The sequence below is a fragment of the Halichoerus grypus genome, chromosome 4 (genome assembly GCF_964656455.1).
Source record: "Halichoerus grypus chromosome 4, mHalGry1.hap1.1, whole genome shotgun sequence".
Classification (NCBI taxonomy): Eukaryota; Metazoa; Chordata; class Mammalia; order Carnivora; family Phocidae; genus Halichoerus; species Halichoerus grypus.
Genome location: NC_135715.1, coordinates 149806607 through 149825330, shown reverse-complemented (window position 1 = coordinate 149825330; position 18724 = coordinate 149806607). Strand labels below are relative to the sequence as shown.

General features: G+C 36.3%; 2 protein-coding genes across 10 annotated transcripts in view; one reads left to right on the top strand and one right to left on the bottom strand.

The window, feature by feature from the left end:
- COL5A2 (collagen type V alpha 2 chain) overlaps window positions 1–18724 on the top strand; it is a 516164-nt gene that overhangs the window by 109811 nt on the left and 387629 nt on the right. The window lies entirely within an intron of this gene.
- WDR75 (WD repeat domain 75) overlaps window positions 1–18724 on the bottom strand; it is a 34339-nt gene that overhangs the window by 10816 nt on the left and 4799 nt on the right. For both annotated transcript variants that reach the window (XM_036119966.2, XM_078071097.1), the window contains exons 2-11: window positions 17804–17933; window positions 14744–14809; window positions 13563–13653; window positions 9843–9967; window positions 8290–8360; window positions 7179–7298; window positions 6763–6851; window positions 1474–1632; window positions 555–614; window positions 352–467 (exon numbers count right to left, since the gene is read on the bottom strand). In XM_036119966.2, the coding sequence (XP_035975859.2) occupies window positions 352–467; window positions 555–614; window positions 1474–1632; window positions 6763–6851; window positions 7179–7298; window positions 8290–8360; window positions 9843–9967; window positions 13563–13653; window positions 14744–14809; window positions 17804–17933 (1027 nt within the window). The remainder of the gene's footprint in view (window positions 1–351; window positions 468–554; window positions 615–1473; window positions 1633–6762; window positions 6852–7178; window positions 7299–8289; window positions 8361–9842; window positions 9968–13562; window positions 13654–14743; window positions 14810–17803; window positions 17934–18724) is intronic.

Here is an 18724-nt window from a genome sequence, read left to right as displayed (position 1 = left end):
CAGAAAACAGAGACATATTTGTATTTACAGTCCTTATATTCTTATTTCCCTATTCTTGTAACTCAAGGCACAGGTATGTGACAGCTAATTAAACTGCAGTCTGAAACATAATTAAATGGAGAGCCAGCACAGGAGTGCCAACTGACTTACGTGTAGCCTTATTTTGCCACTGTGGCCTCATTAGAATTATGCTGTAAACAACTAAGTAACCAAAGACAGTATTGATAATTGTTCAAGCAAACAAAGGCACAGGATCTTGTTTTAGAAGCTACTAAATAAGTTACTTAACCCTGGTGGTGCTGTTGGAAACTTTCATTAGTTTTAAGGCCAGTTAATGGATCAAAATCTTACATTGTATAACTGCTTATCATGCTGCAGAGAATAAAACTGCAAATGGCCAGGTTTTCCATTCAAAACCAAAGCTTTAGTTCTGGGATCAATCATCAAACCGGTAAAGATACTGCTGTCTGCAAAAGAAGTGACAAACAATAAAGTCATACAAATATTCATTTTTAAGTTGTGCATGATTACAAATCCACTGGGTTTTGTAATACCTTTCACTAGGCCTTGAATTACTGCAGATGCCTCAAGGTTTCGGTGAATTATTATTATCTCTGTGGGTAAAAAAAACAAAAACAAAAAAACAAACCATAAATTGGTCAGAACTTCAAGGTCAAAAAAAAATCAATTGAATTTATGTCATTCTAAAATACACCAGATTCTAAAACAACTTAGTAAGTTCAGTTTACTCAGTATTATTAGAAAATCAGGAATAAAAAAAGAAAATCAGGAATATATTTTGTGATTTAGCTAAAAAACTGGGGCTGGGGAAGAGGGTTTTTTTTTTTGTTTTTTTGGAGGCTTTAAGGTTTATCAGTTGTGCCTATGAATATATTTTAAGTGTTAATTCAGAAACTTATATACTCTAAAAGAGACAGTTTACTTTGAAATGACTCATTGCACTAACGGATTGCTCACAGTTATGGATTTTTTTTTTCTTTTTTTGAAGGGAAAGGAGGCAATGGGCCCTGAGATTTACATTTAGGCTGAGTAGTAACAGGATGAGCAAAAAGTTTTAGAGGTATACAAGACTGCCTCTATTCCTGTCAGAACCCACGGGACCCCACACCAAGGGTGTGGCTACATTAAGTGTTCTTTTGAAAACATCATTACATTTGTGAAGGCACAAATGCCCACTTCAAAAACCCTCCATTATCCCCATATCCCACATGTAAAGGTTTTGAAATGGAAATGGTACAAGAACCAAATACACTTGGCCCTACATTTTAATCAAACAATCCTGAAAATGTTGGATTTTGGTGGCATCTAGAGTCAAAAAAGGAAACAGAAAAGAGGAAGAATGGAAGAAATAATGCTCATTAAATCTTACACTCCTCTTAATTAGTTTTACGTCTCTTATTTTCCATTCCCTAGTTGTACAATTCTATCTCCTCACAACAAAGTCAGACTTACTGTTATCAGAGTGAGAAGTACAGAACAAATCCCCTGCTGGTGAGACTGAGATATGTTCAATAGTAGCTCCCAAACGGGGGAGGAACTCCTTATTCTTCTCTGTTGCATCTCGCCACTCTACAAGGACAGATTCACGACCACCACTCAGAAGACTGGTGCCTTTTCATCCATCCACAGAAATGAAAAGGACAGTATTTTGGGGAAAAAAACAGAAAAATATAATTAACACTTAAAATCTCCCTACTATGTTAGAGATATAAACTATTTTTAAAAATATGCAAACAAGTATCTTCCTATCTTTTAATAAACTTAAGACAACAGACTTTTTTATTATTAACATATAATGTATTATTTGTTTCAGGGGAACAGGTCTGTGGTTCATCAGTCTTACACAATACACAGCACTCACCATAACATATACCCTCCCCAGTGTCCATCACCCAGCCACCTCATCCCCCTACCCCCCTCCCATCTAGCAACCCTCAGTTTGTTTCCTGAGATTAAGAGTCAACAGATTTAACAGTCATTGATTCTGGGATTTTCCTTTCCAACAATATTTAACTAGTTTGTTGCTGATCAACTCTTCTGCCAATAACAGAAAAACTGAATGACAAACATCCTCTAGGACCAGATGGCTTCAATGACAAATTTTTCCAAACATTTAAGAAATGAACCAATTTTATACTCTTCCAAGTAACAAAAAAACCCAAAAACCAAAGAACACTTCCCAACTTGTTTACAAGAACAACATAATCCTTTACCAACCTAATAAATTATAAGAAAGTTATAAGCCAATTTCATGATCGATGAAAATTCCCAAAGTATTAGCAAGCTGAATCCAAGGATATATTAAGAGGATAACATATTGCAGAGCTGAGTTTACCGTAAAAATGTGAGGTTATCTTAACACTTGAAAAATAAGTGTAATTAATTCCATTTACATAATAAAGGGAATAATCATGAGTATCTTAATAGATGTAGAAAAAATAAATGATAGAATTCTACTCCCATGATAAAAATTCTCAGTAACTTAGCATTAACTGGAGGTCCTAATATACTGACATGACACAAGAAGGGATTAAGGATTGGAAAGAACTAATTACTTCAGTGCTCACACACAGTGTGACTGAGTGCAAAGTACAGCCAAAACAGTTTATACTGTTCATATTTGCCTGAACTTATAACCAGTTCTCAAAGCAACTATACTTTGTAGCTCATTTACATAGACAACTAATTTTCTTCTTTTATTCTCTTACACAGATACAAGATCAATGCTGACATTTTACTGACAACCCTGTACTATATGTATATGTACATACATATATAGGTGTGTGTGTATATATTTTTTAAAAATTTTATTATTTGAGAACGCCTGTGCACATGAGAGCAGGTGGAGGGACAGAGGGAGAGAGAATCTTAAGCAGACTCTGAGCCCAGTGTGGAGCCCAATGCAGGGCTCAATCTCACAACGCTGGGATCACAACCCAAACTGAAACCAAGAATGGGATGCTCAACTGACTGAGCCACCCAGGTGCCCCGCATGTACTATATTTAACTATTTTTACAAATACTCACATGACTTATAAAACCAGGAATTCAATGCTCTAATAAGCCAAGATTAGCTGCAGTACCTCCTATACCAAAGCCTTGGCTCACGGTAGAGGTGCACTGTATTTTTTCCTTCCCTTTCTTTGAGTGCCAAATAGTCTACTCCTTCTTCCCCAAGACCCATCTGAAAAGGCCAGGCTCAAATGTTCCAGGGCCTAAGTAAAGCCCCCACAGAGAGCTGTGACTGCTAACTGGTGTGAGAGGAGGCAGACAAGATGGACAAGGTTAACAAAATAGAGAAAAGTCAGTGACAGTAGTATCAACTGGTCTTGGCCCAGATTAGGGCAGGGGCCACAGCAGAGAAAATGAAACTGAGGATGAAAGGCAGAATGCTGCTGCATGGAATATGACATCCGTATGTACACACACATGCCCCCACCATTTGTATTTTGTGGGGGGGGCTTGTGAGAAGGGTGGAAAAGATAAGAGCAGCCTACATCTTTTATCCAGAGGGTTAATATCCTCTTCACTCTCTATTCTTATTTCCCATATCACAACTGTTATACTACTCTGTCAGGGTCCCACCCCCATATACACCAGTAACTGTTCCCCACCCCAACCCACAAGTAGGCTGAAGATGCCTCCTACTTCCTGAGGCTCCAGTTCCAGTGAGTTAAACCCAAGTAACCCTGGAAGGATCCAGAGCACATGGTATTAAGACTTATTCTGACAGTTCCTAGGAAGAACTGCTGAAAGAAAATTCACTTTCTCCAGGCACATAATCTTCTTTAGCATCCAGTCCCCCTTTTTCAGAAACCAGCCAAAATATACTGATATAACTTTTACTACATAGGTGTGAGGGTGCTAAAAGTAAAGACAAAATGTACCTCCCAAAATTTATGTTGATCATCCTATTTTCAAGGAAGATTTTTAAATATTTTTAATAACTTTTAAAAAGTTTTAACTTAAATTCCAGTTAACAGTGTAGTTAGCTTCAGGTGTACTATATAGTGATTCAACAATTCTATACAACACCTGGTGCTCATCACAAGTGAACTCCTTAATCCCCATCCCCCCACCCACCTCCCATCTGGTAACCCCCCCCCCGTTTGTTCTCTTAGAGTTTGTTTCTTGGTTTGCCTCTTTCTCCCTTTGTTCATTTGTTTCTTAAATTCCACATATGAATGAAATCATATGGTATTTGTCTTTCTCTGACTTATTTTGTTTAGCATAATACTCTCTAGTTCCATCCATGTCTTTGCAAATGGCAACATTTCATTCCTTTTCTATGGCTGAGTAATAGCCTATTGTATATATACCACTACTTCTTTATCCATTCAGCAGTCGATGGATACTTGGGCTGTTTCCATAATTTGGCTATTGTAGATAATACTGCTATAAACATTGGAGTGTATATATCCCTTTGAATTGATATTTTTGCGTTCTCAGGGTAAATACCTAGTAGTACAATTGCTGGATCGTAGGGTAGTTCTATTTTTAACTTTTTTTTTTTTTTTGAGGAACCTTCATATTGTTTTCAAAACGGTTGCACCAACTTGCATTTCCCACCAACAGTGCAAGAGGGTTCCCCTTTCTCCACATTCTCACGAACACCTGTTATTCCTTTTTTTTTTTTATTTTAGCCATTCTGGGAGGTGTGAGGTAGTATCTCATTGTAGTTTTGATTTGTATTTCCCTGATGATGAGTGATGTTAAGCATCTTTTCATGTGTCTGTTGGCCATCTGGATGCCTTCTTTAGAAAAATGTTCATGTTTTCTGCCCATGTTTATTCTGTGCAAGGATTATTCATTTTTTGGGTGTTAAGTTGTATAAGTTCTTTATATATTTTGGATATAACTTTTATCAGCTATGTCATTTGTAAATATCTTCTCCCATTTCATAGGTTGGCTTTTGGTCTTGTTGACTGTTTCCTTTGCTGTGCAAAAGCTTTTTATTTTGATGAAGTCCCAATAGTTTATGTTTGCTTTTGTTTTCCTTGCCTCAGGAGACTTATCTGGAAAAGTGCTGCTACAGCCAATGTCAAAGAGGTTACTGCCTGTGTTCTCCTCTAGGATTTTGATGGTTTCATGTCTCTCATCTCCTTAATCCATTTTGAATTTATTTTTGTACATGGTGTAAGAGAGTGGTCCAGTTTTATTCTTTTGTATGTTGCTCTTCAGTTTTCTCAACACCATTTGTTGAAGGGCCTGTCTTTTCCCATTGCATGTTCTTTTCTGCTTTGTCGAAGATTAACTGAACATAGAATTGTGGGTTCATTTCTAGGCTTTCTATTCTGTCCCTTTGATGTATGTGTCTATTTTTGTGCCAGTACCATACTGTTTTGATCACTACGGCTTTGTAATATAACCTGAAATCTAGAATTGTGATGCCTCCAGCTATGCTTTTCTTTTTCAAGATTCTTTGGCTATTTGGGGTCTTTTGTAGTTCCACAGAGATTTTAGAATTGTTTGTTCTAGCTCTGTGAAAAAATGCTGTTGGTATTTTGATAGGGAGTGCATTAAATGTGTAGATTGCTTTGGCTAGTACTGACTTTTTAACAATATTTGTTTTTCTAATCCATGAGCATGGAATGTCTTTCCATTTCTTTGTGTCATCTTCAATCTCTTTCATCAGTGTTTTACAGTTTTCAGAATACAGATCTTTCACTTCTTTGTTAGGTTTATTCCTAAGTAACTTACTGCTTTTGGTGCAATTGTAAATGGACTGATTCCTTAATTTCTCTTTTTTGCTGCTTCATTATTGGTGTATAGAAATGCAACAGATTTCTGTACATTGATTTTGTATCCTGCAACTCTACTGGATTCGTTTATCGGTTCTAGCAGTTTTTTGGTGGTCTTTTGGATTTTCTATATACAATATCATGTCATCTGCAAACAGTCAAAGTTTTACTTCTTCCTCATCACTCTGGATGCCTTTTATTGTGTGACTGTTGAGGCTAGGACTTCCAATACTATCTTAAATAACAGTGGTGAGACTGGACATCCCTATCTTGTTCCTGACTGCAGAAGAAAAGCTCTCAGTTTTTTTGCATTGAGCATGATATTAGCTGTGGTTTTTTTCACATATGGCCTTTATTATGATTAGGTTTGTTCCCTCTAAGCTTACTTTTTGAGGGTTTTATCATAAATGGATGTGGTACTTTGTCAATCACTATAGCCACACTCTCATGCAGCTTAAATGAAACACAAGTTCTGAATTAATTTTAAATTGTGAATGCAAATGAGGCATTCTAATAGTTAAAAACAAATTTTTGAATTAGACCTAGGTCCAAATCCCACTTACTAGCTGTGCGACCTTAGGCAAGTTAGTTCTCAACTACAAATCTCACTTCATCTGCAAAATGATGCCTATTTCATAGCTTTAAGAATTAAATGAGGTAGTGGATGTAAAGCATAGCATAATCATTTGTACAAGATAAACTACAGCTACTCTTATGGACAACAAGCACTTAGCCATGGCTAATTATAATTACATTTTAAAAGACTAATGTAATTTAATAGGTTCTTTATGTTAACAACAAGGACTTTATCACAAATGTACATTTTAATACCCTGAAACCTATAGTGTATGGTACTGTGCTGAAGAAAGTTCAAACCACAGGGGTGATATACTAGTGTTTACAATTCTTTTGGTCCATGCAATTCTAAACCTTTCAAACTATAAATGCAGTGAATACTGATCCATATACTTCCAAAGTTTAATTATTAAACTTCACTTACCTGTCACTGAAAAAGCCAAATCCATAACCATATCATGGTGCCAATGTAAACATGTGTATGTGTATTTCTTACCATCATCAAAATTCCTCCTGTTGGAGAAAACTAAAATTGTTAATTTGACCAAAGGCATTAAGTTAGGAAAGTAATGGCAAAAAATAATGATAAAAAAGTTCTTAATAAAACAATTACAGGCAAAATGGAAATTTTAACTCCTCCCACAAGCCCAAGGTTAGAAATTCAAAAATAAGTCTATGCAATGAAGAGCACAGAAATACAAGAAAGGGAGGATGTCAGCAAAGCCTCATCTCTACTACCAGTACTATCCTTTATCCTGAACCCAAAGATAGTTCTGTTCTGCAGGACTAACACAAAATAATAATATAAAGGGTCACCATGCATTTCATAAGTGAACTGACCAAAGACGAATTTTGCCATCCTTGTGACCAGTTGCTATGCAATCTTCCTTTGGGTGACATGCTACACATGTAAAATTGTTCTTAGCATGTTTCTTATTTTTTGATGATGATAAAGTAAACCTAGAAGAAAAAAATTGTCCCTTATTAAAGTCTCTTGATAAGTGGTGATGTAGTTAAGTAAAAGAGAGTTCACACCCTTATCAACCAAACTGGAGAGCTCCGAAAATTCACTGAATATAAATGCATGATTTAAAAAAAAAAAAAAATTGTGATTATCAAGAATTTTTTTTTTGCAAACACTTATTAATATACAATATAAACTCCATGTGACCAACATTCTACCATGATAACTTGTCTACGGAGGCCACTGACATCAAAGTAAAGCCAAGACAGTCCTTTCAGTGACTTTTGCCTGAGCCAAGTTTGTTCAAATTTCTTGTCAACCGAAGCTAAATTTTAACATTAGTAATGAACAAGCCTAATAAATTATATCTGAAACAACTGGCTAATGTGTCCAAAGATAATCAGGATCCTTATTATACTGCAAAGAGAAACATGTTAATCTTGACAGGGTAAAAGGGAAGAGGGGACAGTGTCACTTGAAGAGTCACTACTTGTGTTTGACAAGAGTCTCCTTAAATACATTATTTTATTCATCCTTACAGTTCTATTAGGTAGATATTTTCCCCATTTTAAATATATGTTAATTTGAGGTACACTGAGCTTCAAAGAGACTAAATTTGACTCACTTTAAACCCGGGTATCCCAAAGCCTACATTCACTCCTATAACCAAAAAAAAAAAAAAAAAAAAAAGGCAGTTAAGGATCACCTGGGCTAGCCTTTTCAAACTACATCCAACGTTGACATCATATATGCACACCAGAATCTAAGTGGACAAGGGGTTTTGGTTGAACAAAGCTCCCTAGGTTTTTGTGACTAATAATTCCTTCAACCTTATCCATTGTGGGTTAAAAACTCTACCTCTGTAATGTAGTGGTTTCACAATCACTTGCAACATGAAACTAGAAATAGCTCTGGATCACAGGTATGAAGATGAAATAAAATTACAACCAACTCAAGTAAATAAAGCTATCAAAAAGAAATTCTTACCTCGATGTTGTTTTCTTTTTGAAAAAATAGACAGACAAGTAAAAGTCCCGTACTGCAGCAACATATTCTCCCTAGTATTTCAAAGAGATGACATTCACAAAAATAGGTAACACTTTTCGAGAAATGTTCCCATCACAAAAGTTAATCATCAGTAACCATTTTTTTTTTTTTTTGCAGATTGAGCACATTAATATAAAACAATATAGTTAGCTATGGAAAGGCTAATCCTTTTATAATCATCATAGAAAATTAAAAGATGAACTTAGGTCCTATATTTGAATTTTTTCCATTAAGGCACAACTTACATACAAAACAGTGCCATATTTGACATGTATATCCATGTCACCACCACCAGATTTAGAACATTTTCTTCACCTCAGAAATATTTCCTTGTTCCTTTTTCTAGTCATTCCCAATGTCCCTGCCCGTGTCAGCAACCACTGATTTCTATCACCACAGTTTACTTCTCTGTCTGTTCTAGAACATCATATAAACAGAATAGTGCAATGTACAATTTTGTGTCTGAACTCTAGCTCACCTTCACCTTTTTGAGAGTCATTCATGCTCTTATCTGTATCTTTAGTTTCTATTATTATGAAGTAGCATTCCAATAAATGAATATATATCACGAATTATTTATTCTCTTGTTGATGAACATTTAGGTTATTTCCACTTTGGAGTTACTATGAATACTAATCATTGTGGTACATGTCACTTTATGGTCATTTCCTCATTTCTCTACCTAGGAGTGGAACTGCTGGCTCATGGTAAGAACGGATGTTTACCTTTGCTCCATATCTTGCCAATGCTCAGTACTGTCCATCTTTAATGTTAAAGTGTTTTCTCTACTATAAGAAATTAGCTTTCTTTAGAACAAAACCAAAAAAATGCTACAAACTTAGACTACAGGAACATGCCACCACAATGTCATCTAGGGACTTCCGGTGCTGCTTGACTTGAAAATAACAAAGTGATTATTAATAGGGAAAGGCTAAATCATGGTAGAAACATCATAGTTATTATTTCTGATGAACATATAAGTATACACTTGTGTTGCAATGTTAAGTAAAAACAAAGGTTAAAAAGCCTTCAGATCCTAATTCAGTTTGGGAAAAATTATTTTATATGCATTTAGGAAAAAGTCTAGAAAGAGATTTAAGATTTAATTTCTTCACTTTATTTTTAACTTCCCAATTTTCTATAATGGGCACACTGATTATGGACAGGGAGGTCATATTTTCTAAAGACACATAGTCTAAAATGAAAGGATGTGAGTGGCTTTTACATGGAGCAGGCTAAGAAAGAGTTCAAATGCTGAAATATTGGTATTTTTTGAACAATTAGAGGGTTTACAAGAATAAGTATATAAAGATTAAGGATCCTAAAATATCTACACCATAAATACATGCTAAAGTAATGGAACAAACTTCTTAGCTCCTAACAAAAATACTGTAACTCAAGGCAATATTCAGTGACTATAACATAAAATGCTCAAAGGAAACATTGCTGCAAAGAGATTTTATGTACAAAATAGAAAACCAAAACAAATTTACCTCATTTCCAAAGGCAATGCACTTGGGTGACTGGTTTATATAATCCAAAACAAAGGAGAGCTCCTTAGCTTCTATTTCCTGGCTTGATGATTTTGGCAGTTTCACTGAAACCAGCTGAAAAACATCTAGCCAAAGGAAGCTATATTAATATAAATCTTCTCTAGAGAAAATGAACATGTGCACTTATTCATATGAAACTGTTACTTAGTACTCTAGAATTCATTTGATGGCAATAAATCAGGCTATCTTGAACAAAATGTGCCTTCAAGTTGGACTGTTCATTTGAATATACAAGTTTTAAATGGAAGTCTAATTTCTTAACTCCTACACATACGTGCTCTATATATGTTAAAACAGAAAACAATTTATCTTACTGGTATATTCTGTATTCCAAAGTATTAAGCTGCCCTTTACAATGGAGATGGAATATGGTGTATTGGTGAACTGAGCAGCCAAAGGCAACAAGCCATCCGAGGGATTTCAGAAATGCTATGTGCTTGCCACACAGTCACAAGATATATCTCCTCTTCTATAATACTGTCACGTTGTTCTCTTTACGTCCCATTTAAAAAACCTCCCAAGAGAAAATAGCTGTATTTTACTATACTATTTTCTTATTCCTTCAGACATTAAAATGAATATAAACTTCTGTAACACCTCAATTTACCATTTTCCCATTTTCCAGCCCGATTATTTGCTCTGAACTCTTGGTTCTTCTAGCCTTCTCAGTCATCTCAAACTTCACATGCCCAAACCCTGAACTCTTGATTTTCCTTTTTAAATTTAGTCTTCCCCAACTCTACCCACTGCAGGAAATGGCACCACCATTTACCCAGCTGCTTAGACTTCCTTACGTTATCTTAGACTTCCCTTTCATATCCCACATCAAACCATCAGCAAACCCTGTTGGCCGTATCTTCCAAAGATACCCAGAACACAATCACTTCTCACCACCTAAGCAAGGACCTCTTAACTGTACTCTGTACTTCTATCCTTGTCCCCCTATAGTCTATTCTCGTCAAGCCAGAGAATCTAGTACAACTAAGTCAGATCATTTCACTCTTTTTAACTACTCAGCTTTTTAACTACTCAGAGTAAAAACCAAAATCCTTTCAATGGCCTATAAAGCTATTTATTACCTACTCTCCCCTGGATCACTCCAATCCAACCTCCCTGCTATTCCTCAAACATGCTAGAAATGCTGTAGAACATGCTTCTCCAATACTGCTGCACAGCGTATTCTTCTCAGAACCACTTAAATTATTTAAATATGTACTTCTCCAACGCTGCCTCTGCTTCTCCAATTCTCCTCCCCTGCTATATTTTTCTCTAAAGCATCTTTCACCTTATTACATCTGATGACTGATCTAGTCTGCTTATTGTTGGGATTGTCTGTTTTGTTCTCTGCAACCAGAATAGTATCCGGCATGTAGTAGGTTTTCAGTTAGATACTAAATGAATAAATTACATACGGTCAAAAAATGATACCATAAAATATGACATGTAAATCAAAAATGTTTTTAAAGCAGCGAAGCATACTTCAACATGATTTATACAATTTTCAATCAGAGGCTGGTTTCGGATTGTGGAACAAAGATGAAACTAATGAAGGATATATGTATTTAGATCTATTCTATGAAATGCCATCTTAGGCCTGATTCACATTTTTACGTTAACAGCTAAATAGATTTTCACACGTTGAGTTCTCATGATGTGTTAAGTACTGGAGAGTAACACTAATCCCACCATGAATAGAATTCAGATTACATTATAGCATTTGGTTAACTCCAAAAGGCAAATGCCAAGATCTTTACTTTAGATCAGTAGTTTTCTATACTGGCTTGCACATTAGACTCAACTAGGGAATATTTAAGTAAACAGGCCCCAGCACAGGGAATCTTAAGTTAGTTGGAGTGATTCTAATGTGCAGCCAGTGTTAAGAATCACTGACCTCACTAACATGGATGAAAAGTTTTGCTACAACTATTAGCAACTACCCTTGCAACTGAGGAATCGTGGTGTTAGTATACAGACTGGTTACCAGATGTGAAGGATGAGCTTAATCATCTGGGGAAATAAAAAAATGCAGAATCCTAAACTAAATCTCAAAACTAATGAATCAACTGTCAGTGAGGGAGATTAGGAATCTTAATTTTTAGTATGTGGACAGACATAAAGAATCCACACACTTATATATAAAACAGAACTTAAATACTGAAAAGGGCTATCTAAAACCGTCAACTAGGAAGGAGACTTAATTATTTTAAGAAATGTTGTCATTTCCAGAATATTTTTTGGAATATCCTTTAGAGGTGGTTTATGGGCTACATAAGAAAACTGAACTTATTGCTTTTATTCTTTCATGTCACATTTTTTTTTTCTTTTTAAAGATTTTATTTATTTATTTGACAGAGAGAGAGCGAGCGAGAGAGGGAACACAAGCAGGGGGAGTGGGAGAGGGAGAAGCAGGCTTCCCGCGGAGCAGGGAGCCCGATGTGGGACTCGATCCCAGGACCCTGGGATCATGACCTGAGCCAAAGGCAGACGCTTAACGACTGAGCCACCCAGGCGCCCATCATGTCACATTTTTGATAGATAAGATATTACTCATTAACAAACTTCACCAAACGATTTTTAGCTAAAAAACAGATTTAGCTTTTATAGTTTTAACTATTCTCAGGTAATTTAAAAGTTCATGATATAGGGGCGCCTGTGTGGCTCAGTCATTAAGCGTCTGCCTTCGGCTCAGGTCATGATCCCAGGGTCCTGGGATCGAGCCCCACATCAGGCTCCCTGCTCCACAGGAGGCCTGCTTCTCCCCCTCCCACTCCCCCTGCTTGTGTTCCCTCTCTTGCTGTGTCTGTCAGATAAATAAAATCTAAAAAAAAAAAAAAAGTCCATGATATAAAACAATCTGCAAATTTGTTCCAGCCAAAAACACACACACACAAAATTACCACGCCCCTAAACTGAACCCAAACAACAAACAAAAATATACCATGGGAAGGATTCATTTAGCTAGTGAGCCATGAGCCAACCTAGCAGACTGCTCAGTAAACATCCTAAAGCTTTCATTTTTGAATTCTGAAGACAGCTATATTTTATACAGAACACCAGAAGATGCAGTGGCCTTCTTGAATTCCAGTATTAGAAAAATTCTTTGGATATATCCCTCATGTCAATGTTCTGATGTATCAAATTCACTGCTAAAGGACAATTTTTGTAACCACTGAAGATATTCCAGGAATTCATAAAATGCTCTGAAACATGGCAATTTCAATGAAATCATGCTCCAATGATAATGAATAATTTAATCACACTACTAGCTCTTAGTATCAAACTGTTTTCTATACCATTTCTGACAGATTCAGGATCAACAAAAGGGGTGTTCAATAACGGATAAAATGAACAGTGACGCTTAAGAATGGCCGATTAAGGTTAGTAGAAAAACAAACTCTAGCCCACCTCTGCAAAACAGCTTTGAAATATGAGTTCTGCAATCTATTATTACAACTATATATTTAGTAATCATTTTTGCATTGTGTATTTCAGAACTAGGGGGAAGCTTCCCCAAAATGAATGCAATAATAACAGAAGCAATTTAAATTCCAGCTCCAAACACTGTTAACTTCAGACTAAAACCAAACTGTTACATTTTGAGAAACTATGGAAAGAGTAATCCAATGCTATATAAAACAAAATAAATTAATTATACTATACCTGGTTTTTCTTTATTTATTATAACAAAGACAGAATCCTCAGCACAGGCTAGAGTAAAGAGGGCATGAAGTTTATGCCCTACTATGAAAGTCTGAAAGATAAAAAGTACCATATTGTTTATCGTCTGTCTACCCTCACCTCAACCCCCAAACATAAGTTCCATAAAGGGCAAGGATTTTTTTTTTTTAATCCATTTTGCTCACCGCTGTATCCCAACATCAGCATACTTGGTATACAAAAGACACTCGATATATATTTGTTAAATAAATTTTCAAATTAATACATATAGGTCCACCTGTTTCTTTTCAATGGTTAAATGGTATTCCATTGAATGAATATGAAACTTTAACAGACATCAAGGTTATATTCAGTTTTTTTCCATAAACAATGCTATAATTATTACACACACGTCATTATTTCAACAAGAGATTCCTAAAAGTGAGATTGCTGGAGCAAAAGTTATTTTTTCATTTTCATTTGTACTCTAATTATGTACAAAAATAAAAGTATCTGTTTCTCTACACTTTACCTATCACTAGATCGTTTTTGCAGTCTGTAATCTGGCTAAACTGATAGGGGAAAATGCTGTGTCATTTTTTTATTACTGAGGTTATTAAACACCTTTTCATGTTTACTGGCTGTTACTTTTTCCTGTGAATTACATATTCTCACCCTGTGCCAATTTTTTCCTACTAGGTTATTAGTTTTTCCTTATTGGTTTTCTGTGTATTTTCTGTATATTAGGGATAGTAACTCTTGTAAGTATTTTCTTCTGATTTTATTGCTCATCTTTTTGTTACAAGTTTAAAATTTTCAAATAGTCAACTTTCTTTTCTTTTATGGTGTGTGACTTTCACAACTTGTTTAGAAAGGCTATCTAGGGGCGCCTGGGTGGCTCAGTCGTTAAGCGTCTGCCTTCGGCTCAGGTCATGATCCCAGAGTGCTGGGATCGAGCCCCGCATCGGGCTCCCTGCTCAGCGGGAAGCCTGCTTCTCCCTCTCCCTCTGTCCCTGCTTGTGTTCCTCTCTCGCTTTGTCTCTCTGTCAAATAAATAAAATCTTTAAAAAAAAAAAAAAAGGCTATCTAAAGATTAGGCCTTATAGAAGAGAACAATGTGTCTGTCATTAAATGATGTTGCCATCCCTTTCCAAATAAGAAAAATAGAAGATCAAAACACGTACCTTTATTAAAATGCCATCTATATAGTCCCACAGTTTAATGGTGCCATCAAAGGAACAAGAATACAACTAAAAGGGTAAAAATAGTACAAAATTATAAAATAGAACTTCATTAAGATATCAAACGAATAATTATGTGATACAGAAGACATTTTCTGTTCATTAAATTATTAGCCTTAAAGAGGCAGAGTCATCTACTCATACTGTTTTTACAAAATAGAAAATCTAATCACAGCTTTTTGTATTTTTTTAAATTTTTTTTATTGTTGTGTTAATCACCATACATTATATCATTAGTTTTTGACGTAGTGTTCCATGATTCACTGTTTGTGCATAACACCCAGTGCTCCATGCAGAATGTGCCCTCTTTAATACCCATCACCAGGCTAACCCATCCTCCCACCCCCCTCCCCTCTAGAACCCTCAGTTTGTTTCTCAGAGTCCATAGTCTCTCATGGTTCGTCTCCCCCTCCGATGTCCCCCCTTCATTCTTCCCCTCCTATCTTTTTTTTCTTCTTAACATATATTGCATTATTTGTTTCAGAGGTACAGATCTGTGATTCAACAGTCTTACACAATACACAGTGCTCACCACAACACATACCCTCCCCAGTGTCTATCACCCAGCCACCCCATCCCTCCCACCCCACCCCCCACTCCAGCAACCCTCAGTTTGTTTCCTGAGATTAAGAATTCCTCATATCAGTGAGGTCATATGATACATGAGGGGGGACAAAAGTCAACGCTCTAGCTTCAAGAGGGAGATGGTAAGTCATGGAGCTATGAATAGCACTTCAGAGCTTGCTAGTATTTCTCCTAGCACCCAGTGTGCTTTTATTAGCAGAACCGCTTTCATCTTACGTGGGTATTAAAGGAGTGCTTCTCAGATGACCTGAGAATGTCCTGTTTTTCAAAAAAAAAAGGAAAGAAAGAAAGAAATGTCCAACACATCAAGGAACAATACTTTTGTAAAACACAACAGAAGTTATTATGCACTTGGACGCTGTGGCAATGTCGAAGTGCTCTAAAGTTTTGGGTCACTCCATTTCTACACTCTTCTCACTGCAGAGTGGTAACCAACCATTTGTGGCGCTGGTTTGTGCACCACACTTTGGTAGCACCAGAAGGCCTTAGTAACATGTACTTTTACTTTTATTTTGTCCCAATGGACTTAATTTGACTAAGGTAACAGCGGATTACTTGTTGCTGTTACTGTGAAAAATACTTCGCTTATAATGTTTATGAAGAATTTCAAGTTTTCTGAAAGTGGCAATTTTAAGATTTCTGCCAGTGAGGACATGGAATCAGAGAACAGAAAATGATGACTATTACCTATTCAAGTAAAAGAATTATAATAAGTAGAAATATACATTACAAGTACTACATACAAAGGAAAAATCATGAACATGGATCAGTAAAATATAAGGCAACCATACAATCACTGTCAAAACAATGGTTAGCACACAAATCCCATGACTCTGAAGTCCAGAGAATCTGCACTCCCTATCACCTCAACCAAACCTGTCAATAAAATTATCCTCCTGTAATTTTATTAACTTTCAGTAACATGAAATAGATCTTTTATGCTTTGTATATGTTGTTTTTTGTTTTGCTACAAAATTTGGTAATACAGACTTCACAAATTCCAATTTTAAAGAAAGGATATCTCTGCTATGAAAAACATTCAAATGCTACACATAACACTAAGCTGTTTTGTCAAACCCTCAGAGGACAGCAAGGAAAAAGAAATGTGTGCTTGCACCCTGCAGAAAAGCTACTTAACTTTGATTTTCACAGTAGTTCATTTAACTTTGGAAAGAAAAGATCATTGTCACTTTATGCCCTACTTCCTCTGTGATAATACAGTAAATGGCAATGCAAACCTATTCTTGTATCAAGCAATAACTTCCAAGTTAGCTGTGACTAATCTAGAAAAATGGAACTTGATCAAAAATGAGAGCAAGAGTGAAATGTTTTTGAGATCTCTTTAGCAGCTGCTGAAATGTAAGGACAGAATTAAAATGACATTTCATTATTTTTGAATTCTGAGAAGAGCTGCTTTGTGGGGTGAGTGGAAGGATCTGCATTAAACTGGACTCCCAAGTTCGCCCTGAAATTAACCGGTCCATCCACTGAAGCCCTTCTTGTCCAGCACTGGCCTTGAGATTAGGTAACATGTGCGTCAACACCGAAGAGCCTCATCTATAAGGGACAGATCTACAGCATCGATCCCTTTTAGCCAGCATTTTCAAAAACGTGTTCCAGAAACCAAAGGGTTCAAGGCATATAAACTTGAGAAACACCCCTTTTGGATATTCACAATGCTTATAAAAGGACCTGAGAGGATCTACAACCAAGAAATTCATCTAACTGTGCCTAGCCCTGAATTTCAGAAACTCATATAGCCAAGAATGTCTTCTTTCAAGCAACACCTAGTAGCATCCTTTGGAACAAATGGTTCACAGAATGAGGGGCAATGCAGTTCTAGGCTGTGACCCTATTTTAAAAACTAAATATATGTGAAAAATATCCTGAATCAGATAATCAACATACAGGCTTCCCCTGCTATGAGAAAAGTATTCTTACGAAATCTTTTGTAAAAGAAGCAGCAGTTACCATTAATTCATGTGGAAAAATTCTGAGTGTTCCCAGACCCCAAAAATAACCTCTCTTAGGCTTTTCTGATACCCTAGGACTCATCTTGCTAATGGACGTATGATGTGAGCACAGATGCTCACAGCAGACAGTTTAAAGCTACGGTGGTTTGGTGCTGAGATGCTGAGTGTAGCTCCTGGGGAAGGAGACTGATGTGCTACTCTCGCTGGAAGGTGCGCACGCTGCCTCTGTAACACCTCGCTGCAAAATAAGTACTGAATGCTATTTTTGCTTTTCTTCTTTCTTTCTTTGTAAAAACGAAGTAGCATAATACAAACTTTTGAAAAGCAAGGGATACCTGTATTTTTCTAATTACAACCTGGAAAGTTTCCCAGCCCAAATCAATTCACAATCTTCTGGCAACAACAAAGCCAGTATTAAAATAGTCACTTATAAATCGTTTGACACCTGTAGATGATTGTTGGGGTTGAGCTGGATTCCAGTCACCAGATTTCTGTGCCCTTGCAGTATGTGTACACATTCTTCTGTAGCTGTGCTATGAACTTTAACAAAGTCTCCAGAAACACAGAAGATATACCTGGAAATAAGCAAAAATTAAGTTTCATGCATTCTATAGAGCATAATTTTTTCTATAGTCCATGAAAAATTTTTTAACTTGCCAACAGAGGTTTCTTTCAAAACAATACTTTCAAGAACTATATATTAAAAATTGTGTGCTATATATTCACTTACTATACACCATTACTCTGACAGCATCTTCCCATGTCCCGCACTCTTCACTGTTCACTGGAGACACCACCTTATAAACACTAAGTCAAAGTTCTCTCTAGTTGGCAAGGCCTCTTTTATAGCAGAGTGTAAAGACTTTGTGACAGTTCTTTTTCTTGTTGCTAAAATGTTGGTTTTGCTTTTTGGATTTGTGGCAGAGGCTACTAAATTACTAAAAGCAGTTAAGTGGGGGGCAATATTTATTTGACAATTTTCATTATGGATATAACCAGAGAACAAAGCTCAGAGGTACAAATCTTCTAATGTCTACAAAGTAAAAAATGTTTGTTCTGTGCCATTACTAAACATCATACATGCCTGGCAGGGGGTTTTCCCACACACTATAGAAGGTACAAACCACAGAATTCCTAGGCTAGACCTCTTCTCTGTGCTCTCAAAGCACCCTGTACACGACTTGATCCTAGTATTTTCCATGTTGTGCTGAAATTGTTTACATAGATCTTTTTCATGTTGTGCTGAAATTGTTTACATATGTATCTACCTTCCTTATCTGGCCATAAGCTGTGATAGGGCAAAGGCCTTAATTTATCTTTGATTCCCAAGGTCCACTCTAGTTTGTTTAACAGAACCCACAGGATC